The sequence below is a fragment of the Coregonus lavaretus genome (genome assembly GCF_964263955.1).
Source record: "Coregonus lavaretus genome assembly, chromosome: 14".
NCBI lineage: Eukaryota > Metazoa > Chordata > Actinopteri > Salmoniformes > Salmonidae > Coregonus > Coregonus lavaretus.
This window is the reverse complement of record NC_140001.1, coordinates 21,971,504-21,998,781: the sequence shown is the minus strand read 5'-3', so window position 1 is coordinate 21,998,781 and position 27,278 is coordinate 21,971,504. Positions and strand designations below refer to the sequence as shown.

General features: G+C 43.6%; 1 protein-coding gene and 1 pseudogene across 2 annotated transcripts in view; both read left to right on the top strand.

The window, feature by feature from the left end:
• The window catches only part of LOC311141323 (adhesion G-protein coupled receptor D1-like), a gene marked incomplete at both ends in the record, with an annotated part of 57,257 nt that extends 53,117 nt beyond the window's left edge, over positions 1-4,140 (top strand). The window contains 7 exons of the mRNA XM_084176619.1: positions 449-515; positions 725-791; positions 940-1,031; positions 1,182-1,308; positions 1,429-1,470; positions 3,846-3,968; positions 4,045-4,140. Coding sequence (XP_084032745.1) covers positions 449-515; positions 725-791; positions 940-1,031; positions 1,182-1,308; positions 1,429-1,470; positions 3,846-3,968; positions 4,045-4,140 — 614 coding nt within the window. The remainder of the gene's footprint in view (positions 1-448; positions 516-724; positions 792-939; positions 1,032-1,181; positions 1,309-1,428; positions 1,471-3,845; positions 3,969-4,044) is intronic.
• Positions 4,141-13,604: 9,464 nt separating this feature from the next.
• LOC311140946 (serine/threonine-protein kinase ULK1-like) overlaps positions 13,605-27,278 on the top strand; it is a 46,853-nt pseudogene continuing 33,179 nt past the window's right edge. The window contains exons 1-4 of the transcript in view: positions 13,605-13,656; positions 21,234-21,307; positions 21,413-21,514; positions 24,125-24,183. The product of the transcript in view is annotated as a serine/threonine-protein kinase ULK1-like (transcript). The remainder of the gene's footprint in view (positions 13,657-21,233; positions 21,308-21,412; positions 21,515-24,124; positions 24,184-27,278) is intronic.

Here is a 27,278-nt window from a genome sequence, read left to right as displayed (position 1 = left end):
AATCTTTTCCCTGACATCCTTGGAGAGCTCTTTGGTCTTGGCCATGGTGGAGAGTTTGGAATCTGATTGATTGACTGCTTCTGTGGACAGGTGTCTTTTATACAGGTAAAAAGCTGAGATTAGGAGCACTCCTTTTAAGAGTGTGCTCCTAATCTCAGCTCGTTACCTGTATAAAAGACACCTGGGAGCCAGAAATCTTTCTGATTGAGAGGGGGTCAAATACTTATTTCCCTCATTAAAATGTAAATTAATTTATAACATTTTTGACGTGCGTTTTTCTGGTTTTTGTTGTTGTTATTCTGTCTCTCACTGTTCAAATAAACCTACCATTAAAATTATAGACTGATAATTTCTTTGTCAGTGGGCAAACGTACAAAATCAGCAGGGGATCAAATACTTTTTTCCCTCATTGTATATGTGGTGATTAACATCTCCCCTCTTCACCTAGGGTCTCCACTGGTGATCTGTGTGGTTTCTATGACATCAGCCTTGGACAGCTACGGAGAGGTTGAGAAGTAAGTCACTGTGTCAACACACTCCAACTTGAACATTCAAAACCACTTGGCAGATCTTTGTGCCATTGAATAGGGTTAAAATATCAATACTGTTGTCATGAAACAGACATTTATGTATAAGTAGTTTACACCAACAGGGGAAACAGAAATGGGAAGTATAATGTGAGGGATGTCAACAAAGCTTGTTTTATCTCTCCTCCCTCCCTCAGCTGCTGGCTGTCTTTGAAGAACGGGGCTATTTGGGCCTTTGTGGCACCAGCACTGTTTGTCATTGTGGTAAGAGAACTGAAGCAATCGCCACTGTAGTTTATTTCCGTTCTTATTGAACAACTAATTAAGTGCTTGAGCTCAAGCTTTTTGTTCATAAAAGTGATATTTTGATATGAACTGATTGTTTCTGAGTGTTGTTTTCTCTCTGACTCAGGTGAATATTGTGATTCTTATATCTGTGACGAGGATCATCTCTCGTATTAGTTCAGAGAATTACAAGGTTCATGGAGATGCCAACGCAGTCAAGTGAGTCATCATCTCTGTCCTTAGGGCTAAAACCTTCATGGTGATAATGCTATTCTGACTCACTCAGTCAGAATGACATTAATACAGTACTTATTAAATCGTTTGTAGATAGTTGACACTTAGTGTGTCTGTGTCTCTCTGTGTGTATAGATTGACTGCAAAGGCAGTGGCTGTACTCCTTCCTATTCTGGGCATCTCCTGGATCTTTGGGGTACTGGCCATCAACGATCACTCACTGATGTTCCAGTACATGTTTGCTGTGTTCAACTCATTACAGGTCAGTAGCCTACTGTAAATGTACCATTATTCAATCTAATACGTTACATAAGATTAGTCTTTATTAATAGCCTTTATTTACAGTAATTGACTGCAATCATGTGGATCTTTCTTTCTAAAGGGATTCTTTATTTTCCTGTTCCATTGTCTTCTCAACTCTGAGGTAAGACACACCCTTCATGTTGTTATAGTGTTAATATATAAACTACTAGTCAAAAGGTTGGACACACCTACTCATTCAAGGGTTTTGCTTTATTTTTACATTGTAGAATAATAGTGAAGACATCAAAACTATTAAACAACAAATATGGAATCATGTAGTAACCAAAATAGCCACCCTTTGCCTTGATGACAACTTTGCACACTCTTGGCATTCTCTCAACCAGCTTCATGAGGTAGTCACCTGGAATGCATTTCAATTTACAGGTGAGCCTTCTTAAAAGTTAATTTGTGGAATTTATTTCCTTCTTAATGTGTTTGAGCCAATCAGGTGTTTTGTGACAAGGTAGGGGGGATATACAGAAGATAGCCCTATTTGGTGAAATACCAAGTCCATATTATGGCAAGAACAGCTCAAATAGGCAAAGAGAAATGACAATCCATCATTACTTTAAGACATGGTCAGTCAATACGGAACATTTCAAGAACATTGAAAGTTTCTTCAAGTGCAGTCGCAAAAACCATCAAGCGCTATGATGAAACTGGCTCTCATGAGGACCGCCACTGGAATGGAAGACCCAGAGTTACCTCTGCTGCAGAGGATAAGTCCATTAGAGTTACCAGCCTCAGAAATTGCAGCCCAAATAAATGCTTCAGAGTTCAAGTCACAGACACATCTCAACATCAACTGTTCAGAGGGGACTGTGTGAATCAGGCCTTCATGGTCGAATTGCTGCAAAGAAACCACTACTAAAGGACACCAATAAGAAGAAGAGACATGCTTGGGCCAAGAAACACGAGCAATGGACATTAGACCGGTGGAAATATGTCCTTTGGTCTGGAGTCCAAATTGGAGATTTTTGGTTCCAACCGCCGTGTTTTTGTGAGACGCGGTGTGGGTGAATGGATGATCTCCGCATGTGTAGTTCCCACCGTAAAGCATGGAGGAGGTGGTGTTATGGTGTGGGGGTGCTTTGCTGGTGACACTGTCTGTGAATTATTTAGAATTCAAGGCACACTTAACCAGCATGGCTACCACAGCATTCTGCAGCGATACACTATCCCATCTGGTTTGGGCTTAGTGGGACTATCATTTGTTATTCAACAGGACAATGACCCAACACACCTCCAGGCTGTGTAAGGGCTATTTTACCAAGAAGGAGCGTGATGGAGTGCTGCATCAGATGACCTGGCCTCCACAATCACCCGACCTCAACTGAGACGGTTTGGGATGAGTCGGACGGCAGAGTGAAGGAAAAGCAGCCAACAAGTGCTAAGCATATGTGGGAACTCCTTCAAGACTGTTGGAAAAGCATTCCAGGTGAAGCTGGTTGAGAGAATGCCAAAAGTGTGCAAAGCCGTCATCAAGGCAAAGGGTGGCTATTTGAAGAATCTCAAATATAAAATATTCTGACTTGTTTAACGCTTTTTTGGTTACTACATGATTCCATGTGTTATTTCATAGTTTTGATGTCTTCACTATTATTCTACAATGTAGAAAATAGTAAAAAATTAAGAAAAACCCTTGAATGAGTAGGTGTGTCCAAACGTTTGACTGGTACTGTACTGAACAAAAATATAAACGCAACATGTAAAGTGTTCATGATTCATGGGCTGAAATAAAAGATCCCAGAAATGTTCCATACGCACAAAAAGCGTAAATCTCTCAAATTTTGTGCACAAATTTGTTTATCCCTGTTAGATAGCATTTCTCCTTTGCCAAGATAATCCATCCACCTGACAGGTGTGCCATATCAAGAAGCTGATTAAACAGCATGACCATTACATAGGTGCACCTTGTGCTGGGGACAATAAAAGGCCACTAAAATGTGCAGTTTTGTCACACAGTACAATGCCACAGATGTCTCAACTTTTGATGGAGTGTGCAATTGGCATGCTGACTGCAGGAATGTCTACCAGAGCTGTTGCCTGAGAATTTAATGTTAATTACTCCATAAGTCGCCTCCAACGTTGTTTTAGAGAATTTGGCAGTACGTCCAACCGGCCTCACAACCACAGACCACGTGTAACCTCGCCAGCCTAGGACCTCCACATCCGGTTTCTTCACCTGCGGGATCGTCTGACACCAGCCACCCCGACAGCTGATGAAACTGAGGAGTATTTATGTCTGTAATAAAGCCCTTTTATGGGAAAAAACTCATTCTGATAGGGTGGGCCTGGCTCCTCAGTGGGTGGGTCTGGCTCCCAAGTGGGTGGGCCTGTACCCTCCCAGGCCCACCCATGGCTGCGCCCCTGCCCAGTCATGTGAAATCCATAGATTAGGGCCTAATGAATTTATTTCAATTGACTTAATTCCTTCTATGAACTTTAACTCATCATTGAAATTGTTACATGTTGCGAGAATATTTTTTGCTGTAGGTCAGAGCTGCCTTCAAGCACAAAACCAAGGTGTGGTCTCTTACCAGCAGCTCCATTCGCAACATCAATGTGAAACCCTTCAACTCTGATGTTGTGAGTACCAAGGTAGAGGGGTCTAATTGGGTAAGAAGAAAGAAGTTAATTCAATTTAGAACTTTAAATGTGAGAAATAGTTTACTCTCTCCTTTTTCTCTCATAGATTAATGGAAACAGGGGAGGCGTGAGCCCCACAAAGATAAACACATGGGACAAAAGCACCAACTCAGCCAATCGGATCGACCTCTCCGCTGTGTAAAACTACAGGACTTCGCTTCCAGTAATGGCGGAAGTAGGATGCCATGCCAACCATGGGTTCACTAGTGTACTAGATTCATTGACAAACACTTGCTTAAGCATTGTGTTGTTGCCCACTGTTATATGTGATGTGTGATCCACTCTCATGGACTCAAAAGGAAAAGCCTTAGATAAGGGGGTGTGCTGTGGTGTAGCTACATAGTCAGGATGCCATGCGTCTTCATGTAGAGCTCTATACACAATGACTAACCATTCTTACAGGCATCTCTGAGCTTAGCTTTCATAACCCACAGCCTCCCACTCCCTTACGCCTCCACTATACAAAGATTTGATGTAAAGCTGTAACCCCAAAAGGGGCATCATCACCCCCTGAAGACAAACAGACTCAAGGGACTGTGCCTTTCAACTTCTCTAATAATAGACAGCTGGCCAGACACATATACAGTGAGGGAAAAAAGTATTTGATCCCCTGCTGATTTTGTATGTTTGCCCACTGACAAAGAAATGATCAATCTATAATTTGAATGGTAGGTTTATTTGAACAGTGAGAGACAGAATAACAACAAAAAAATCCAGAAAAAACATATGTCAAAAATGTTATAAATTGATTTGCATTTTAATGAGGGAAATAAGTATTTGACCCCTTCTCAATCAGAAAGATTTCTGGCTCCCAGGTGTCTTTTATACAGGTAACGAGCTGAGATTAGGAGCACACTCTTAAAGGGAGTGCTCCTAATCTCAGCTTGTTACCTGTATAAAAGACACCTGGGAGCCAGAAGCAATCAATCAATCAGATTCCAAACTCTCCACCATGGCCAAGACCAAAGAGCTCTCCAAGGATGTCAGGGACAAGATTGTAGACCTACACAATGCTGGAATGGGCTACAAGACCATCGCCAAGCAGCTTGGTGAGAAGGTGACAACAGTTGGTGCGATTATTCGCAAATGAAAGAAACACAAAATAACTGTCAATTTCCCTCGGCCTGGGGCTCCATGCAAGATCTCACCTCGTGGAGTTGCAATGATCATTAGAACGGTGAGGAATCAGCCCAGAACTACACGGGAGGATCTTGTCAATGATCTCAAGGCAGCTGGGACCATAGTCACCAAGAAAACAATTGGTAACACACTACGCCGTGAAGGACTGAAATCCTGCAGCGCCCGCAAGGTCCCCCTGCTCAAGAAAGCACATATACAGGCCCGTCTGAAGTTTGCCAATGAACATCTGAATGATTTAGAGGAGAACTGGGTGAAAGTGTTGTGGTCAGATGTGACCAAAATGGAGCTCTTTGGCATCAACTCAACTCGCCATGTTTGGAGGAGGAGGAATGCTGCCTATGACCCCAAGAACACCATCCCCACCATCAAACATGGAGGTGGAAAAATTATGCTTTGGGGGTGTTTTTCTGCTAAGGGGACAGGACAACTTCACCGCATCAAAGGGACGATGGACGGGGCCATGTACCGTCAAATCTTGGGTGAGAACCTACTTCCCTTAGCCAGGGCATTGAAAATGGGTTGTGGATGGGTATTCCAGCATGACAATGACCCAAAACACACAGCCAAGGCAACAAAGGAGTGGCTCAAGAAGAAGCACATTAAGGTCCTGGAGTGGCCTAGCCAGTCTCCAGACCTTAATCCCATAGAAAATCTGTGGAGGGAGCTGAAGGTTCGAGTTGCCAAACGTCAGCCTCGAAACCTTCATGACTTTGAGAAGATCTGCAAAGAGGAGTGGGACAAAATCCCTCCTGAGATGTGTGCAAACCTGGTGGCCAACTACAAGAAAAGTCTGACCTCTGTGATTGCCAACAAGGGTTTTGCCACCAAGTACTGAGTCATGTTTTGCAGAGGGGTCAAATACTTATTTCCCTCATTAAAATGCAAATCAATTTATAACATTTTTGACATGTGTTTTTCTGGATTTTGTTGTTGTTATTCTGTCTCTCACTGTTCAAATAAACCTACCATTAAAATTATAGACTGATCATGTCTTTGTCAGTGGGCAAACTTACAAAATCAGCAGGGGATCAAATACTTTTTTCCCTCACTGTACACTCTTAGAAAAAAGGGTTCTTCGCATGTCCTCATAGAAGAACCCTGTTTGGTTCCAGGTAGAACCCTTTTGGGTTCCATATAGAACATTATGTGGAAGGGGTTCTACCTGGAACCAAAAGGGTTCTACCTAGTAACAAAAAGGGTTCTACAAAGGGTTATCCTATGTGGACAGCCGAAGAACCCTTTTAGGTTCTAGATAGCACCTTTTGTAGGGATGGGAATTCTGAGGGGACTTTGTGAGATTGTAAGGGCTCTTGGCCTTGAGAATTTAAAACAGGGGTGTCAAACTCATTTTAGCTCAGGGGCCACATGGAGGAAAATCTATTCCCAAGTGGGCCGAACCGGTAACATCATGGTATATATAACTTAAAAATAACAACTTCAGATTGTTTTCTTTGTTTTAATACGATCAACATAAAACATAAAGCTGGAGCCTAAGGACAGTGTGTCCAAAATAGTACAAGCACAACATCACTATTAATCATAAAACACCTCAAGTTTATTTGAAAATTCTAAAGAAAAAGAACACACAAACACACAATGCCTCAGTGATTCACAGAACTGTTTCACAGATCACAGAACTATATCAGGGTGTCTCATGCAGCACTTTAAGTGGGGTTGCATAGTTTATTTGACTCCTGATACCTGGCATCTTTTAGCTTTCACCAGCGCATCAATATCAGGTGTCACATCCTGAGTGGCAGCCAACTTCAGGATGTGATTCAAGTGCTTGTGCGTGAGCCTTGAGCGCAGCTTTGTTTTATTTATGCTCATTACAGAGAAAACTTGCTCACAAAGATATGTGGTTCCAAACATGCACAACAGTTTTGCAGCGAGGGCTGTCAAGTTGGGGTAACCTGGCAAGAGATTCTGATAAAATGTGTCCAAGCCAGCTGCGGCAAATTTGCCCTTCAAATCCGAGTCACACTGCAAGTCTATTATTTCAAGTTGGATGCTGACGGGCAGATCAGAGGGATTCACGGTGAATGGCGAGCAAAAAACGTTGAAGTCTTTCTCCAGTTCACCAAAAATCTGAAAGCGTTGCTCAAACTCCCGTAACAGTCCCGTTATTTTATCTTTGAACCGCTTCATGTCTGCCACATGTTGGTTCGCGCACACATTTTTCAGACAGGGGAAGTGAGCTGCATCACCACCGGCGAGTTGCGTTTCCCACAATGACAGCTTCAACTTGAAAGAACGTATGCTGTCATAATACTGCGTGACAACTTTGTTGCGCCCTTGCAGCTGTTTGTTCAAGTTATTCAGGTGCTCTTTAACATCCACCATAAATGCAAGGTCCTGCATCCATTCTGTGGAATGAAATTCTAACACTGGTTTGCCCTTTTCTTCCATGAACTGTTCAATTTCTTCTCGTAAATCAAAGAAACGCCTCAGCACAGCACCTCGGCTTAACCATCTTACCTCAGTGTGGTATGGCAGGCCATAGATGTGGTCTGTCTCTCTGAGAAGGCTGTCAAACAGACGGTGATTCAGGCTTCTGGATCGGATGAAATTAACAGTTTGGATGACCACCTTCATGACGTTATCCATCTTTAATGACTTGCAACACAAAGCCTCCTGGTGCAAAATACAGTGAAAAGTCAAAAAATCACGTCCTCCATTTGCAGATTGCACTTTCTCTCTGAACTTTGTCACAACGCCTGCTTTTTTCCCGATCATTGAGGGCGTACCATCTGTAGCCAGGCTGACAGCGCGGGACCAGTCCACTCCGACCCTGTCCAGCGCGCCGACGAGTGTGGTGAAAATATCAGCTGCTGTCGTTGTATCTGTCATCGGCACCAACTCCACGAACTCCTCGGTGACGGTCAATGTGTCATCAACTCCGCGGATGAAAATGGCCAGTTATGCAACATCTGTAATGTCCGTGCTTTCATCAATTGCAACCGAAAACGCAATAAATGACTTTACTTTTTGCTTCAACTGGCTGTCCAAATCCACTGAAAGATCGGAAATCCTGTCTGCAACTGTGTTTCTTGTCAGGCTGGTATTTACAAAAGCCTGACGCTTTTCAGGGCACACAATCTCCGCTGCCTTCATCATGCATGTTTTTACAAATTCACCCTCACTAAATGGTTTTGAAGCCACTGCGATTTCATTAGCAATGAGGTAGCTAGCTTTCACTGCAGCGTCACTGATGTCTCGACTGTGAGTAAACACAGACTGCTGTTTCTTCAGACCCGCCAACAGTTCATTCACCTTCTCTCTTCTCCGCTGTCCTTGAAAGTTGTCATATTTGTCGGCATGAAGACTCACATAGTGGCGACGAAGGTTATATTCTTTCAGCACTGCAACATGCTGTGAACACACCAAACATACAGCTTTCCCATTCAATTCCGTGAATAAATAGGAGGATTACCATTTTTCTTGGAACACTCTGCACTCTGCGTCAACTTTTCTCTTTTTTGACAGACATATTGAGGCATTGAGGGTGCCAAAGCACATAATGTTAAAAGTAGAAGCCGTAATAAAGCTCATCCGGACTGGCTGCACTTGCTTGACCTACTTGCTCTGCCCCGGTATAAACAGTTTGCTTGCTTAACACAATTGCTATTGCGCCATCCAGTGGACGCAATTGGAACAGCAGTTTATTTTATTGAAAAATTGCAGCTCATTTTTATACTTTACAAAATCATCTTGCGGGCCGGATTAAACCCGTTTGCGGGCTGATCTGGCCCGCGGGCCGGACGTTTGACACCCCTGATTTAAAACATGCCATTAACTGTTTCAGATTGTTTGTGTCCACCATATTGTGTATAATGTCTTGAAATGTTTCTACCCAAGTATTTTTCATGAATAATTATCAATTTGACCAGAGGCTATCCAATGTTTTGCATTGGTATATTTTGTGATATGTAAACATAGTTTAGCTTTAACTTTGAGTGTTGTTACTTTCGGAATGAATTATGGTTATGACAAAGTCCCAATGGAGGCTATAGCAGCCTGGTAATGGTTTGTTTTGGTTATTCTATTTCAATATTATTACAGGGTCCAGGCTGGATGGTACATTAAGCATTATGTGTTGAACCAATGAAGGAATAAATAACAATGTTATTTTCTGTTTGAAATATTTAATGTCCAGAAAGTGCATTACATTGAATCTGGCACCAAATAAACATGTGTCTTAGCATATGGTTGATTGATACAGGCAATACGGCGATGAATACTTTCATTAATGTAAAGTGTAATCAAATGAAGACCCCCACAGTTTAATGTATTTATTTATGCATTTTGTAATTCTTTAAAGTTTTGCAAAGCACCAGAGCACACAAGTCACTCAATGCTCACAATGTTTGATACTCTGCCTCTCCTGAAGTTATCTGTGTGTTTCTTCTTACAATGATGAGTTGAGATGAGTTGACAATGCTATTTCCGAATGTACCTCATGTCTCTGTAAGCTGCAGTATTTCTTGCTTTTATTTTTTTTGAGAATTATTGCGTTAGACAGTTCTGTGAATTTGTATTAGTTTTCCATTTAACTTTTCATTCAATTTATTTTTCATGATTTGTCTTTGAGGATACATAGTAATAGCATATTCATGTATTTCACAAACATGAGTGGGACTTTGAATCAGTCCAGCAAAGTTTATTTTGTTGAGTTTCACTGTGAGATTGGACATGTCTTGTTTAAAGTCTTGATTGTTCTGACACTGTACCAGGATTTAGGATTTACTGTATGAAATAATTTTTAAGCACTTCCTAGTATTTTTTCAGTATTTGAGAACAGACCATCCTATCATATGGCCTGACATTTTTTTTGTTCTATAGTACCTTCTATGTTCAAGGTTGTCTTATTTCTGTTGTGGAATAAAAAGACAAACATAAAAAGGGGACTGAATGTAATTTCTCTCTCAACAGTCCTCAGTAGCTAATGTATGTAAAAAATGTTTTACAAAATCAATTAAATAAAAAAAATGGTGTTACACCAGCACTATCTAGTGGAAGTAGAAACTGCATTAAGAAGTTACCTAGCTAGCGCATAACATTCTGAGAACCATATGTTTTATAGAGCTTGGTGAGAGCTTCCCTTCCGGGAATGGTGCAGGATAGTTGCTTGGTTTTGGGACACATTTAAAGAACTTGACAAAAAAACAATTTTATTGGTATTTCATTACTTTAACAGAACGTTTCTTGGCATGCCTGCTCCATCCTGGTGGTGCAGTGGACTAATTCCATGGATAGAGAACAGAAGATTATAGGTTTGAATCTCACTGATGCCGTGTCACAATAAATATAAATATGTTTGCATGATATAGCCCTTTCCTGCAGTCAAATCGCCCTCTAGTGGCCTCATGGGTGGAATGTTATTAATATGTTTCATAATTAATAAATATTATTATATGTGACCGACCGCCTCGATTTGGTTATACACTACCAGTCATAAGTTTGGACACACCTACTCATTAAAGGGTTTTTCTTTATTTTTACATTGTAGAATAATAGTGAAGACATCAAAACTATGAAATAACACATGGAATAATGTAGTAAACAAAAAAGTGTTAAATTTTTTTTTTTTTGAGATTCTTCAAATAGCCACCCTTTACCTTGATGACAGCTTTAAACACTATTGGCATTCTCTCAACCAGCTTCACCTGGAATGCTTTTTCAACAATCTTGAAGGAGTTCCCACATACGCTGAGCACTTGTTGGCTGCTTTCCCTTCACTCTGCGGTCCGACTCATCCCAAACCATCTCAATTGGGTTGAGGTCGGGGGATTGTGGAGGCCAGGTCATCTGATGCAGCACTCCATCACTCTCCTTCTTGGTCAAATAGCCCTTACACAGCCTGGAGGTGTGTTTTGGGTCATTGTCCTGTTGAAAAACTAATGATAGTCCCACTAAGCCCAAACCAGATGGGATGGCGTATCGCTGCAGAATGCTGTGGTAGCCATGCTGGTTAAGTGTGCCTTGAATTCTAAATAAAATCACAGACAGTGTCACCAGCAAAGCACCCCCACACCATAACACCTCCATGCTTTACGGTGGGAAATACATATGTGGAGATCAGCCGTGCACACACACACCGCGTCTCACAAAGATACGGCGGTTGGAACCAAAAATCTCCAATTTGGACTCCAGACCAAAGGACACATTTCCACTGGTCTAATGTCCATTGTTCGTGTTTCTTGGCCTAAGCAGGTCTCTTCTTATTGGTGTCCTTTAGTAGTGGTTTCTTTGCAGCAATTCGACCATGAAGGCCTGATTCACACAGTCCCCTCTGAACAGTTGATGTTGAGATGTGTCTGTGACTTGAACTCTGTGAAGCATTTATTTGGGCTGCAATTTCTGAGGCTGGTAACTCTAATGAACTTATCCTCTGCAGCAGAGGTAACTCTGGGTCTTCCATTCCTGTGGCGGTCCTCATGAGAGCCAGTTTCATCATAGCGCTTGATGGTTTTTTGACTGCACTTGAAGAAACTTTCAAAGTTCTTGAAATGTTCCGTATTGACTGACCTTCATGTCTTAAAGTAAGGGACTGTCGTTTCTCTTTGCTTATTTGAGATGTTCTTGCCATAATATGGACTTGGTCTTTTACCAAATAGGGCTATCTTCTACCTTGTCACAACACAACTGATTGGCTCAAACGCATTAAGAAGGAAATAAATTCCACAAATTAATTTTTAAGAAGGCACACCTGTAAATTGAAATGCATTCCAGGTGACTACCTCATGAAGCTGGTTGAGAGAATGCCAAGAGTGTGCAAAGCTGTCATCAAGGCAAAGGGTGGCTATTTGGAGAATCTCAAATACAAAAATATATTTAGAAAATAGAAAACTACAATATAGAAAATAGTAAAAATAAAGAAAAACCCTGGAATGAGTAGGTGTGTCCAAACTTTTGACTGGTACTGTATGTAGCAACATTTTTCATTGTGTTTTTTACATTGGATAAAAGTAGAGACTCAGAGCTACAAAATGGTAATCATACACTGCAGTTGAGGAACAATGGGAAAGTAATTCTGCTTTGAAAGTTGATAAACATGTAACCCCACTTTTGAGAAAATGTCCCTTGAATGTTTTGGTACACCTACTGGAGAGCTCTTCTTTGTCGACAACTATTCAGCATCGTTCACATCCTCTTAAGCCTTAGCCCCATGTGCTAAACAGAGTGTGTAAGGTAGTGTAGTAAACAACCAAAGATTAAGGCTAAAAGTGGTTTAAGTAGTAGCCTACAATAAGGAAAAACTCTACACTTTATCTAGTCCTATATCCTAATCTGGCTTTGAAAGTGTCCAAATACAAATATTTTATAAATATTTTATAATCATTAAATGATGCTTACCCAGACACATGATGGGTCATGTGAAATAAATGCTATAACCACCCCCCAGCCACATCTAGCTAAGTGGATGGGTCACTATTGTCTAGACATGTACACGTTCATGAAATACAATAGATGGCCGTAATCACCCCCAGATACACCTGGCTAACTTGAGGGTAATGTAATCATTCTCTTGCCAAGTGGAGTCTTTTGTTTAGACATGTAGCTAGCTAGCTAAACAATTAACCATAATCCCAACCCATAGCTACAGTACAAACAGATTGTCATAGCTAGCTACCATGCATGAAATGCTGGAGTATGAATCTGCAGGTAGCTAAAGCTAACCAACTAGGTTCAGTGTTGGCTAGCTAGCTAACATTAGGCTATAACTAGCAATGCAAATGGCTTTCTGAGATACTAATAACATTACTACACAGACCATACACGTAACATTAGCTAGTGAGGCAGCAAGCTAATGTTTGCTAGCTAACAGTATGCTTTAACATTTTAGTCATTTAGCAGACGCTCTTATCCAGAGCGACTTACAGTTAGTGAGTGCATACATTTATTTTATTTTTCATACTGGCCCCCCGTGGGAATCGAACCCACAACCCTACTGCGCATGCTCACACCCACCCAGGGATATGAATAATTACAGTGGGATCTTTGCACTTGATAGGTGAAAACTCGCAACCAATGTAGCCAGTAGCCAACAGTTCTGTATAAAGCTGAAGTGTCTGTCTGCGCAATGAAAACGGACGTTTTGAGCATTTTATATAGAGTTATAGACAACTTTGGAACTAAATATATACAACGAACGAGCGGTAATTCACTCTTCTCTTTTGTAAACAGTTTTCAGTCTGTCCTATTGAAAGACATTTGCTTCATTTTGTAGCCTACCTTTTTATAAAGTAATAATGGTGACAACTTAGAATGTAGGATATTGATATTTTAAATGAAACAGTCATGATTCAAGAAATGTTAGGGTTTTTCATCGGGTAGAGACAGCCCGAAGGATCTAGACCCCTCTCTTGCTGTCTGGAGTTGAACTGTGGCGACTTCCAAATTGTTCCAGTGGTAACCTCAACATCCTGATTCCACCTGCACCTGTTATTATTATTATTGAACATTATGGAGACTATTGGCAAGTTCGAGTTCAACTGGAAAGACCTGATTGGACATGGTACCTTTGCCGTGGTGTTCAAATGGAGACATAAGTCCCGTGTACCTCAGTTGGTAGAGCAAGGCGTTTGCAACGCCAGGGTTGTGTGTTCGATTCCCACGGGGGGCCAGTATGAAAAAATATGGAAAATGTATGTACTCACTAACTGTAAGTCGCTCTGGATAAGAGCGTCTGCTAAATGACTAAAATGTAAAATAAGGAGGAAATGTGTATGCTACTACATGTTGTTATAACCAGGGTGAAATAAGTCCTATAGGCTATAAAAAAATATTATTATAGTGCTATGACGTGGAAGTAGCTGTGAAGTGTATTAACAAGAAGAACTTAGCAAAATCCCATTCACTCTTAGGAAAAGAGATCAAAATACTAAAAGGTAAGAATTTGGCTATTGAACAACCAAACTTCATGCTATTAAGTAGCCTGGGATATATGCAAATTAACCATTACATTTTTGTTAATCTCCAAAGGAACTGAAACATGAAAAAAAATCGTTGGACTACTTGACTTTCAAGTATGTGTAGATTTTCAACATCACTGAACATTACAAAAGTAGTCTAGCTGTAGCTGTCGGTATCATCACACACTGCTCTGTTTCTACACAATAACTAAGCTGTCTGACATAGTTTTGCCTGAGTTTGCTTTCACAACTGTTGACATTCCATGTGCAAAACATTGCTCTCATAGAGCCCCACAGTGGAGGTGTCATAATACCCATAAAACCTAGCGGTCAAACATGGAAATGGATGCCAATCGTTTTTCCACCATTCATTTTATTTGAAACACCTAAGATAAGTCTTAGTGGGATTAGTGGGATTAGTCTCCTGAGTGGCGCAGTGGTCTAAGGCACTGCATCGCAGTGCTAACTGTGCCACTAGAGATCCTGGTTCGAATCCAGGCTCTGTCGCAGCCGGCTGCGACCGGGAGACTCATGGGCGTCGCACAATTGGCCCAGCGTTGTCCAGGGTAGGGGAGGGAATGGCCGGCAGGGATGTAGCTCAGTTGATAGAGCATGGTGTTTGCAACGCCAGGGTTGTGGGTTCGAGTCCCACGGGGGGCCAGTATAAAAAAAAATATGTATTCACTAACTGTAAGTCGCTCTGGATAAGAGCGTCTGCTAAATGACTAAAATGTAAATAAGGTATGGATTTCATTTGGGCTAACCCCGCCTGACGTTTTGAAAACAATGTAAATCTCATGTAAAACACAGCCCTTATTGTGTTTCTAAAATCCCCTATGGGAAAAATGAATGATGGAAAAACGATTGGAACCATTTCCCTGTTTGACCTCTAGGTTTTATGGCTATTATGACTTATACTGTGGTACTCTATTGGCTCATAATTTGTTGACGTGAGCTATGTCGCAGTGCTCTCTGGATCTTGTAGTTTTCTGTGGATTTAGTATCTAAGTTAGTAGGACTAGACAGAGGTTACTGTAAAAATCTGCCTATGTGAAGCAGAAGATCAACTTTCCAAACTCTTCACGTGTGGCATGGGCCCTATATGACTTTTGGAGTTGGAAGGTGTTTACGTTAGTGCATGGATCAGTTTATAATAATAATAATATGCCATTTAGCAGACGCTTTTATCCAAAGAGACTTACAGTCATGTGCGCATACATTTTTACATATGGGTGGTCCAGGGGATCGAACCCACTACCCTGGCGTTACAAGTGCCATGCTCTACCAATTGAGCTACAGAGGTTTATGGAACTGCTATAAAACACATACAGTAACCTACAGTAGGTGAGACTTGTTTGTCCAAAGTGGCAGCTGGACTTATTTACATTGACCCCCTCCATTTGTTTTTACACTGCTGCTACCCGCTGTCTATTATCTATGTATAGTCACTTTACCCCTACCTACATGTACAAATTACCTCGACTAACCTGTACCCCCACACCTGTATATAGCCTCGATATTGTTATTTTATTGTATAACTTATAATTTTTTACTTTACTGCATTGTTGGTTAAGGGCTTGTAAGTAAGCATTTCACGGTAAGGTCTACACTTGTTGTATTCGGCGCATGTGACAAATAACGTTTGATTTGATCAGTACCAGTAAAGGTGAGACATCTAATCTGAAACATTGTCATAATCTATTCACTACGGTCAGTTGGCATCTGGTTCATGTAGCAACTGATCACATTTTGCATGTATGTGAGTTTCTCAATGTTCCAATCTCAGGTAGTGTGTGGGGTGTCACGCCCTGGCTCTGGGGACTCTAGTATGTTGAGCCAGGGTGTGAGTTTTCATTTGTTTTTCGTTCTAGGTTAGTATTTCTATGTTGGCCAGTGTGGTTCTCAATCAGAGGCAACGTGTATCAGCTGTTGCTTGTTGTCTCTGATTGGGAACCATACTTAGGCAGCCAGTTTTCCCACAGTGTTTGTGGGATCTTGTTCCTGTTTAGGTTTGTGTCTGAACCGAGGACGTCACGTTATCGTTTTGTTCGTGGTATTACTCAAATAATAAAGATATGTTCACCTTCCACGCTGCGCCTTGGTCCTCTGTTCCCGACGATCGTGACAGAAGATCCCACCAAGACTGGACCAAGCAGCGTGTCCAGGAGCCATCGCCAGGGAGATCTCTAGCGGATCTCCTTCGCCTCCTCGACTGGGTCAAGCCGTGTGAGGAAGAGAGAGGCTGGACTTGGAAGCAGAAGGGCGAAAGTCTGGCGAGACACATGGAGACCTGGTCCACGGGTAGGAGAGACGGCCAGAACATTTTTAGGGGGGGGCTCACGCCGTGGACGACGGGGCAGCAGGAGGCCGCCAGGTTACGGGAGTCACTGGTCACCAGGGGGAAAGAGGATGTAGAGGCACGGCGAGAGGTACTGGGGTGTGTTGCCAGTCCGGTCCGGCCTGTTCCTGATCCCCGCGTAGGGCCAGTGGTGTGTGTTCCTAGTACGGTCTGGCCTGTTCCTGCCACTCGCACCAAGCCTACGGTGCGTGTCGCCAGCCCAGTCCGGCCCATTCCTGCTCCCCGCACCAAGCCAGTGGTGCGCTTCGGCAGCCCGGTCCGGCCCGCTCCTGCTCCCCGCACCAAGTCAGTGGTGCGTTTCGTCAGCCCAGCTCGGCCCGTTCCTGCTCCCCGCACCAAGTCAGTGGTGCGCTTCGTCAGCCCGGCTCGGCCCGTTCCTGCTCCCCGCACCAAGTCAGTGGTGCGTTTCGTCAGCCCAGCTCGGCCCGTTCCTGCTCCCCGCACCAAGTCAGTGGTGCGCTTCGTCAGCCCGGTCCGGCCCGCTCCTGCTCCCCGCACCAAGTCAGGGGTGCGTTTCGTCAGCCCGGCTCGGCCCGTTCCTGCTCCCCACACCAGGCCAGTGGTGTGCGTCGTCAGTCCGGCACAGCCCGTGCCTGTTCCACCGGTGCCTGGTTCGGCACGGGTCAGCTGCTTCGCGCCGGAGCTGGAGCAATCCGCTCCACCAGTGTGCAGTCCAGCTCCGGTCAGCAGGGCCAGACCGGACCAGGGGTACTTTGGGGGGTTAGAGAGGGAGTGGGGATCATGCCCGGATCCGCCGCCAAGGCGGAGTGCCCACCAGGTCCCTCCCCTGTGGTGTTTGGTTGGCGCGGTCGGAGTCCGCGCCTTTGGGGGGGGGTACTGTCACGCCCTGGCTCTGGGGACTCTAGTATGTTGAGCCAGGGTGTGAGTTTTCATTTGTTTTTCGTTCTAGGTTAGTATTTCTATGTTGGCCAGTGTGGTTCTCAATCAGAGGCAACGTGTATCAGCTGTTGCTTGTTGTCTCTGATTGAGTACCATACTTAGGCAGCCAGTTTTCCCACAGTGTTTGTGGGATCTTGTTCCTGTTTAGGTTTGTGTCTGAACCGAGGACGTCACGTTATCGTTTTGTTCGTGGTATTACTCAAATAATAAAGATATGTTCACCTTCCACGCTGCGCCTTGGTCCTCTGTTCCCGACGATCGTGACATGGGGATCTGGCTCCCACTGTACTTGCACGGCCCTCCCTTGAAGGCCCTATGTGGCGGTATATATATATATATATATATATTTATTTTCACCTTTATTTAACCAGGTAAGCCAGTTGAGAACAAGTTCTCATTTACAACTGCGACCTGGCCAAGATAAAGCAAAGCAGTGCGATAAAAACAACACCGAGTTACATATGGGATAAACAAAAACGTACAGTCAATAACACAATAGAAAATCTATATAGTGTGTGCAAATGTAGTAAGTTATGGAGGTAAGGCAATAAATAGTATTAACACTGGAATGATAGATGTGCAGAAGATGTGCAAATAGAGATACTGGGGTGCAAATGAGCAAAATAAATAACAATATGGGGATGAGGTATTTGGGTGTGTTACGACTTCCGCCGAGGCTGTCTCCCCTCCTTGTTCGGGCAGGTTTCGGCGTTTGTCGTCACCGGCTTACTAGCTGCTGACGATCCATTTATCGTTACTCCACTTGTCTTGTCTAATTAATCACACACACCTGGTCCTTATCCCCAATTAGTCATTCTATAAGTTTCCCTCTGCTTCCTTGTCTGTGTGGGTGATTGTTTGTAGTGAGCTGTGTGTAGCTCGGGTGAGCTACCCTTACCTTGTTGTTGCCAGGGTAGATATTTCCCCTGTGCCTGAGTTTTGTTGTCGCATACTTGCGCAACTGTTTATCGACGGAATAAACTCATTAGATGCGTATTACTCTCCTGCGCCTGACTCTTATCACACGCATCACAGGGTGGGCTAATTTCAGATGGGCTGTGTACAGGTGCAGTGTATCGATCGCGGTTATAATATCGTTTAGGACCTTGAGCGTGGCTGAGGTGCACCCATGACCAGCTCGGAAACCAGATTGCATAGCGGAGAAGGTACGTCGGATTCGAAATGGTCGGTGATCTGTTTGTTAACTTGACTTTCAAATACTTTCGAAAGGCAGGGCAGGATGGATATAGGTCTGTAACAGTTTGGATCTAGAGTGTCACCCCCTTTGAACAGGGGGATGACCGCGGCAGCTTTCCAATGTCTGGGGATCTCACACGATACGAAAGAGAGGTTGAACAGGCTGGTCATAGGGGTTGCGACAATTTCGGCAGCTAATTTTAGAAAGGGTCCAGATTGTCTAGCCCAGCTGATTTGTAGGGGTCCAGATTTTGCCGCTCTTTCAGAACATCAGCTATCTGAATTTGGGTGAAGGAGAAGCGGGGGGGCATGGGCAAGTTGCAGCGGAGGGTGCAGAGCTGGTGGCCGGGGTAGGGGTAGCCAGGTGGAAAGCATGGCCAGCCGTATCAAAATGCTTGTTGAAATTTTCGATTATCGTAGATTTATCGGTAGTGACAGTGTTTCCTAGCATCAGTGCAGTGGGCAGCTGGGAGGAGGTGCTCTTATTCTCCATGGACTTTAAAGTGTCCCAAAACATTTTGGAGTTAGTGCTACAGGATGCAAATTTCTGTTTGAAAAAGCTAGCCTTTGCTTTCCTAACTGATTGTGTATATTGGTTCCTGACTTCCCTGAAAAGTTGCATATCGCGGGGGCTGTTTGATGCTAATGCAGTACGCCACAGGATGTTTTTGTGCTGGTCAAGGGCAGTCAAGTCTGGGGTGAACCAGGGACTATATCTGTTCTTAGTTCTGAATTTTTTGAATGGGGCATGCTTATTTAAGATGGAGAGGAATGCACTTTTTAAAAGAACAACCAGGCATCCTCTACTGACGGAATGAGGTCAATATCAATCCAGGATACCCGGGCCAGGTCAATTAGAAAGGCCTGCTCGCTGAAGTGTTTTAGGGAGCGTTTGACAGTGATGAGGGGTGGTCGTTTGACCGCGGACCCATTACGGACGCAGGCAATGAGGCAGTGATCGCTGAGATCCTGGTTGAAGACAGCAGAGGTGTATTTAGAGGGTAAATTAGTCAGGATATCTATGAGGGTGCCCATGTTAACGGATTTAGGGTTGTACCTGGTAGGTTCGTTGATAATTTGTGTGAGATCGAAGGCATCTAGTTTAGATTGTAGGACGGCCGGGGTGTTAAGCATATCCCAGTTTAGGTCACCAAGCAGTACAAACTCTGAGGATAGATGGGGGGCAATCCATTCACATATGGTGTCCAGGGCACAGCTGGGGGCTGAGGGGGTCTGTAGCAAGTGGCAACAGTGAGAGACTTATTTCTGGAAAGGTGGATTTTTAGTAGAAGCTCAAACTGTTTGGGCACAGACCTGGATAGTATGATAGAGATCTGCAGGCTCTCTCTACAGTAGATTGCAACTCCGCCCCCTTTGGCAGTTCTATCTAGATGGAAAATGTTGTAGTTGGGAATGGAAATGTCTGAATCTTTGGTGGCCTTCCTATGCCAGGATTCAGACACTGCTAGAACATCAGGGTTGGCGGAGTGTGCTAACGCAGTGAATAACTCAAACTTAGGGAGGAGGCTTCTGATGTTAACATGCAAGAAACCAAGGCTTTTACGGTTACAGAAGTCAACAAATGATAGCGCCTGGGGAGTAGGAGTGATACTGGGGTCTACAGGGCCTGGGTTAACCTCTACATCACCAGAGGAACAGAGGAGGAATAGAATAAGGATACGGCTAAAGGCTTTAAGAACTGGTCTTCTAGTGCGTTGGGTACAGAGAATAAAAGGGGCAGATTTCCGGGCGTTGTAGAATAGATTTAGGGCATTATGTACAGACAAGGAAGTGGAAGTGTATGAGTACAGTGGAGGTAAACCTAAGCGTTGGGTAACGATGAAAGAGATAGCATCACTGGAGGCACCGATTGGGCCGGTCTCCGCGTGTGTGGGGGTGGGATAAATGAGCTATCTGAGGCAGGTTGAGTGGGACTGGGGGCTCTACAGTGAAAAAGTACAGTAAGAACTAACCAAAACAACAATAGGCAAGGCATATTGACATGGGAGAGAGGCATAAAGCAATCACAGGTGTTATTTGAGAGAGCTAAGACCACAGCTGGTAATGGCGACGAAGGTTTGAGCTGAGGCTAAACAGATAAACAGGATGGGGTTCCGTATAAAGGAACAGTCCAGCAGGCATCAGCTGTGTAGCTGAGTGATCATAAGGTCCAGTGAACAGCAATAGGTGAGTCCGGGAGCAGTTCAGTGGCTGCTACGGCACAGGCGAGCAAGAGTCACGACTGTTGATTGCGTGTGCTAGCGGGCCGGGGCTAGCAGATGGATCTTCGTGGTCGTCGCAACGGGAAGCCTGTTGAAACCACATCAGACGATTACGTCGGCAGACCAGTCATGTAAAATAACACCACCACCAGACAGACGTTAGGTGGTTTTCTGATCTGTTTGGTGTCGTTGGTCTTAAATAAATGGTAAGGGTGCAGAAGTAACACAGTTGTTGAGGACTTGTAATCCTTTTATTGCAGCAGGGTGTGGAAGGGGGTTGGGAGGTTGTTGATCAATGACAGTTGTCATATTGCCATATACATGATATAGCTCCACTAGTCTCTTAACTGATTAACTTTGAAGAGTCCAATATTTAGCCTCCATTTATCTCTTCTGAAGGAAATAACTTTTCTTATATGTTTAGAAAATAAGTGAAAATCAGTGTTTTGATATGTGTTTTTGGCTGTCGATTTTGGCTGATGATTTTTCCCTCTCTCTCAAGCTGATTTTGGCTTTGCACATCACCTCCAGTGTAATTCTATGGCGGCCAATCTGTGTGGCTCGCCAATGTATATGGTGAGAAACTCCTATTACACATACCTGTATATACCCTTACCTACATTATGGTCAAATACTGTACATGTGACCCTAACCCACTGTGCTCTGTCTGTGTGTGCTCAGGCCCCGGAGGTGATCATGTCCCAGAACTATGATGCCAAGGCTTATCTGTGGAGCATAGGAACCATAGTGTACCAGTGTTCAACTGGGAAAGCTCCATTTCAGGTGAGTAATACACACTCGCAATTTTAAGAGGATAATGTTAGGGAACTGATGTTGTTTTATGACTTACTAATGTTAATCCAAAATGTTCTCTCAAACCTCTGAATAATTTTGCATAAGAAACTTTTAAATAGGCCTTCTATGATTTACAATGCCTTTCGGAAAACGCTGATTATCCTGGTTCCTGTTATATTATAAAATAACTGACCATAGATCATATAAAAGACAGCCGTTAGCATAGCACAACACATCACAAGCCTGTGATATGTCCCTCTCAATCTCCTCCTCTGTTGTTGTGTTACTCCTGGGGGTCTGGGCTGTTGTGTTACTCCTGGGGGTCTGGGCTGTTGTGTTACTCCTGGGGGTCTGGGATGTTGTGTTACTCCTGGAGGTCTGGGCTGTTGCCCCAAGTTGTTTAGAGATAGTAAACAAGCTGTTCTGTTCCTGCTAACAGCCAGGCTATCAGGCGGATGAGGAAATAGTTGGCGGCCATACGACCATGCCTCTGAGACGAGGGCAAACATTGTTTCACAACAGCCAGGGCAGGCAGGGGGCTTATCACTCTTGCATCCAGGAGGCCACTATTTGCGGTGGACTGTGGCATACAGTGTAGGTTGGGTTGATTGATACTGTGCTGAATCATGTTTTAAAGGAGTTCTAGAGAGCTGTTAGCAAGTGAAAATACACTGCTCAAAAAAATAAAGGGAACACTTAAACAACACAATGTAACTCCAAGTCAATCACACTTCTGTGAAATCAAACTGTCCACTTAGGAAGCAACACTGATTGACAATAAATGTCACATGCTGTTGTGCAAATGGAATAGACAACAGGTGGAAATTATAGGCAATTAGCAAGACACCCCCAATAAAGGACTGGTGTTGCAGGTGGTGACCACAGACCACTTCTCAGTTCCTATGCTTCCTGGCTGATGTTTTGGTCACTTTTGAATGCTGGCGGTGCTTTCACTCTAGTGGTAGCATGAGACGGAGTCTACAACCCACACAAGTGGCTCAGGTAGTGCAGCTCATCCAGGATGGCACATCAATGCGAGCTGTGGCAAGAAGGTTTGCTGTGTCTGTCAGCGTAGTGTCCAGAGCATGGAGGCGCTACCAGGAGACAGGCCAGTACATCAGGAGACGTGGAGGAGGCCGTAGGAGGGCAACAACCCAGCAGCAGGACTGCTACCTCCACCTTTGTGCAAGGAGGAGCAGGAGGAGCACTGCCAGAGCCCTGCAAAATGACCTCCAGCAGGCCACAAATGTGCATGTGTCTGCTCAAACGGTCAGAAACAGACTCCATGAGGGTGGTATGAGGGCCCGACGTCCACAGGTGGGGGTTGTGCTTACAGCCCAACACCGTGCAGGACGTTTGGCATTTGCCAGAGAACACCAAGATTGGCAAATTCGCCACTGGCGCCCTGTGTTCTTCACAGATGAAAGCAGGTTCACACTGAGCACATGTGACAGACGTGACAGAGTCTGGAGACGCCGTGGAGAACGTTCTGCTGCCTGCAACATCCTCCAGCATGACCGGTTTGGCGGTGGGTCAGTCATGGTGTGGGGTGGCATTTCTTTGGGGGGCTGCACAGCCCTACATGTGCTCGCCAGAGGTAGCCTGACTGCCATTAGGTACCGAGATGAGATCCTCAGACCCCTTGTGAGACCATATGCTGGTGCGGTTGGCCCTGGGTTCCTCCTAATGCAAGACAATGCTAGACCTCATGTGGCTGGAGTGTGTCAGCAGTTCCTGCAAGAGGAAGGCATTGATGCTATGGACTGGCCCGCCCGTTCCCCAGACCTGAATCCAATTGAGCACATCTGGGACATCATGTCCAGGAGTTGGCGGATGCTTTAGTCCAGGTCTGGGAGGAGATCCCTCAGGAGACCATCCGCCACCTCATCAGGAGCATGCCCAGGCGTTGTAGGGAGGTCATACAGGCACGTGGAGGCCACACACACTACTGAGCCTCATTTTGACTTGTTTTAAGGACATTACATCAAAGTTGGATCAGCCTGTAGTGTGGTTTTCCACTTTAATTTTGAGGGTGACTCCAAATCCAGACCTCCATGGGTTGATACATTTGATTTCCATTGATAATTTTTGTGTGATTTTGTTGTCAGCACATTCAACTATGTAAAGAAAAAAGTATTTAATAAGATTATTTCATTCATTCAGATCTAGGATGTTTTATTTTAGTGTTCCCTTTATTTTTTTGAGCAGTGTAGTTTGTCTTATGTTCATGTTTCCTTGAATGGCTAAATGATCTGCCTGTTTATTAGGAAGTCAGTAATAATTTAGCTGTAGGTTGAAGCTGTCTGAAATTCTAAGATGTGAACCTTCCTTAGTATTTGGTATAGGGCTATTCCTGCATTGGATTCTTTTAATAGTAATTATCGAGAGGAAGGCCTGCCAGGACAGTGAGTTCAGAGAAGACTCCGGGTCAGTGGCAGGGTGATTATGACATTGTGTAGTGTTCACTTAGACTGTCCATGTCACTGAGCCTTGTCCATTAAAAAAGTGGTAGTATGTGATTGTAAGTGAACAGCTGTGTGTTCCACCTGTAACAGACAGTAACAGACAGGATGTGTGTGTCCTGTGTTTGTCATGCAGGCCAGGAGCCCCCAGGAGCTGTGTCTCTTCTATGAGAGGAACAGGAACCTCCAGCCCAGGTTAGTAGTGAGCCCTGCAGGCCCCTGCTCTGAGAATCCACACACACACACACACACACACATGATTAGGTGTGACTGACTGAGGATAAACAGGCAGATTACTGGGAGATCGGTCTGCTCTGTCTAGTCAGTTTACTGACAGAGGACTTTAGGTAACCCTGTAATGTACTGCATGTGTTGACCCTAAAGAAACCACAGCTACCCCCTACCCACACATGGCCATACCCTGACCTACACATACATGTCCGCACACACAAACACTCACATGCAGGGATGCAATGCAGTAGGAGTATGTACAGTAAGTATACTGTATATCAGTGGCGGTTGATGCCGTTTAAGATGAGGGAGGATGATCACTTGGTTTATGAACATGGCCATATTTCTAGTACAGCATATTGGATGACTGTCATTCATATTCCATTTACCCAGCTCAGTGTAACAGCGATAGGTTTAGGCTACTACATGATACTCAAAATGTCCCTGTACCATCATGTTGCTACAACCTAGCCTATGAATGAAAGTTTACGAATGTAGGTGCACAGGTTGAGAGGATTTTGAGTAATCAAGGTGGAGTGACACATTCAATACCACCTTGCACACTCTTGCCTGCATCTAGCGTGTAATCATTAGTCCAAGAGTTGCAAACAAGAGTTTCTATTGGACAAATTCAGGTATGTTTATCCCTGTTTTGCTCCCGTTTAAGAAAAACATTTCTACAGAATAGGCGCAATGAATACACCCCTGATTACACGCAAACAGTTCACTTTCATACCAGACACATACAAAACAGCTCGTTGTCTTTAAGAAATGGAACACTAGTCACTTTAATAATGTTTACATATCTTGCACTACTCATATGTATATACTGCATTCTATTCTATAATATTCTACTGTATCTTAGTCCATGCCGCTCTGTCATTGCTTGTCCATATACAGTTGAAGTAGGAAGTTTACATACACCTTAGCCAAATACATTTAAACTCAGTTTTTCACAATTCCTGTCATTTAAATCCTAGTAAAAATTCCCTGTCTTAGGTCAGTTAGGATCATCACTTTATTTTAAGAATGTGAAAATGTCAGAATAATAGTAAAGAGAATGACTTATTTCAGCTTTTATTTCTTTCATCACATTCCCAGTGGGTCAGAAGTTTACATACACTCAATTAGTATTTGGTAGCATTGCCTTCAAACGTTTCGGGTAGCCTTCCACAAGCTTCCCACAATAAGTTGGGTGAATTTTGGCCCATTCCTCCTGACAGAGCTGGTGTAACTGATTCAGGTTTGTAGGCCTCCTTGCTCGTACACGCTTTTTCAGTTCTGCCCACACATTTTCTATAGGATTGAGGTCAGGGCTTTGTGCTGGCTTGACTTTGTTGTCCTTAAGCCATTTTGCCACAACTTTGGAAGTATGCTTGGGGTCGTTGTCCATTTGGAAGACCCATTTGCGACCAAGTTTAACTTCCTGACTGATGTCTTGAGATGTTGCTTCAATATATCCACATAATTTTCCTTCCTCATGATGCCATCTATTTTGTGAAGTGCACCAGTCCCTCCTGCAGCAAAGCACCCCCACAGCATGATGCTGCCACCCCCGTGCTTCACGGTTGGAATGGTGTTCTTCGGCTTGCAAGCAACACCCAAACAGTTCTATTTTTGTTTCATCAGACCAGAGGACATTTCTCCAAAAAGTACGATCTTTGTCGCCATGTGCAGTTGCAAACCATAGTCTGGCTTTTTTGGGCGGTTTTGGAGCAGTGGCTTCTTCCTTGCTGAGCGGCCTTTCAGGTTATGTCGATATAGGACTCGTTTTACTGTGGATATAGATACTTTTGTACCTGTTTCCTCCAGCATCTTCACAAGGTCCTTTGCTGTTGTTCTGGGATTGATTTGCACTTTTCGCACCAAAGTACGTTAATCTCTAGGAGACAGAACGCGTCTCCTTCCTGAGCGGTATGACGGCTGCGTGGTCCCATGGTGTTTATACTTGCATACTATTGTTTGTACAGATGAACGTGATACCTTCAGGCATTTGGAAATTGCTCCCAAGGATGAACCAGACTTGTGGATGTCTACAATCTTTTTTTTTAGGTCTTGGCTGATTTCTTTTGATTTCCCATAATGTCAAGCAAAGAGGCACTGAGTTTGAAGGTATGCCTTGAAATACATCCACAGGTACACCTCCAATTGACTCAAATGATGTAAATTAGCCTATCAGAAGCTTCTAACGCCATTACATATTTTCTGGAATTTTCCAAGCTGTTTAAAGGCACAGTCAACTTAGTGTATGTAAACTTCTGACCCATTGGAATTTTGATACAGTGAATTATAAGTGAAATAATCTTTCTGTAAACAATTGTTGGAAAAATTACTTGTGTCATGCACAAAGTAGATGTCCTAACCGACTTGCCAAAACTATAGTTTGTTAACAATAAATTTGTGGAGTGGTTGAAAAACGAGCTTTAATGACTCCAACCTAAGTGTATGTAAACTTCCGACTTCAACTGTACGTATATATTCTTAAATCCCATTCCTTACTAGTTTTATGTGTATTGGGTATATGTTGTGAAATTGTTAGATATTACTGCACTGTCGGAGCTAGAAGCACAAGCATTTCACTATACCCGCTATAACATCTGCTAAAAACGTGTATGTGACAAAATTTGATTTGATTTTTGTACAGTCGTGGTCAAAAGTTTTGAGAATGACACAAATATTACATTTTCACAAAGTCTGCTACCTCAGTTTTGATGATGGCAATTTGCATATACTCCAGAATGTTATGAAGAGTGATCAGATGAATTGCAATTAATTGCAAAGTCCCTCTTTGCCATGAAAATGAACTTTTTTTTTTTTATCCCCAAAAAACATTTCCACTGCATTTCAGCCCTGCCACAAAAGGACCAGCTGACATCATGTCAGTGATTCTCTCGTTAACACAGGTGAGAGTGTTGATGAGGACAAGGCTGGAGATCACTGTCATGCTGATTGAGTTAGAATAACAGACTGGAAGCTTTAAAAAGAGGGTGGTGCTTGAAATCATTGTTCTTCCTCTGTTAAGCATGGTTACCTGCAAGGAAACACGTGCCGTCATCATT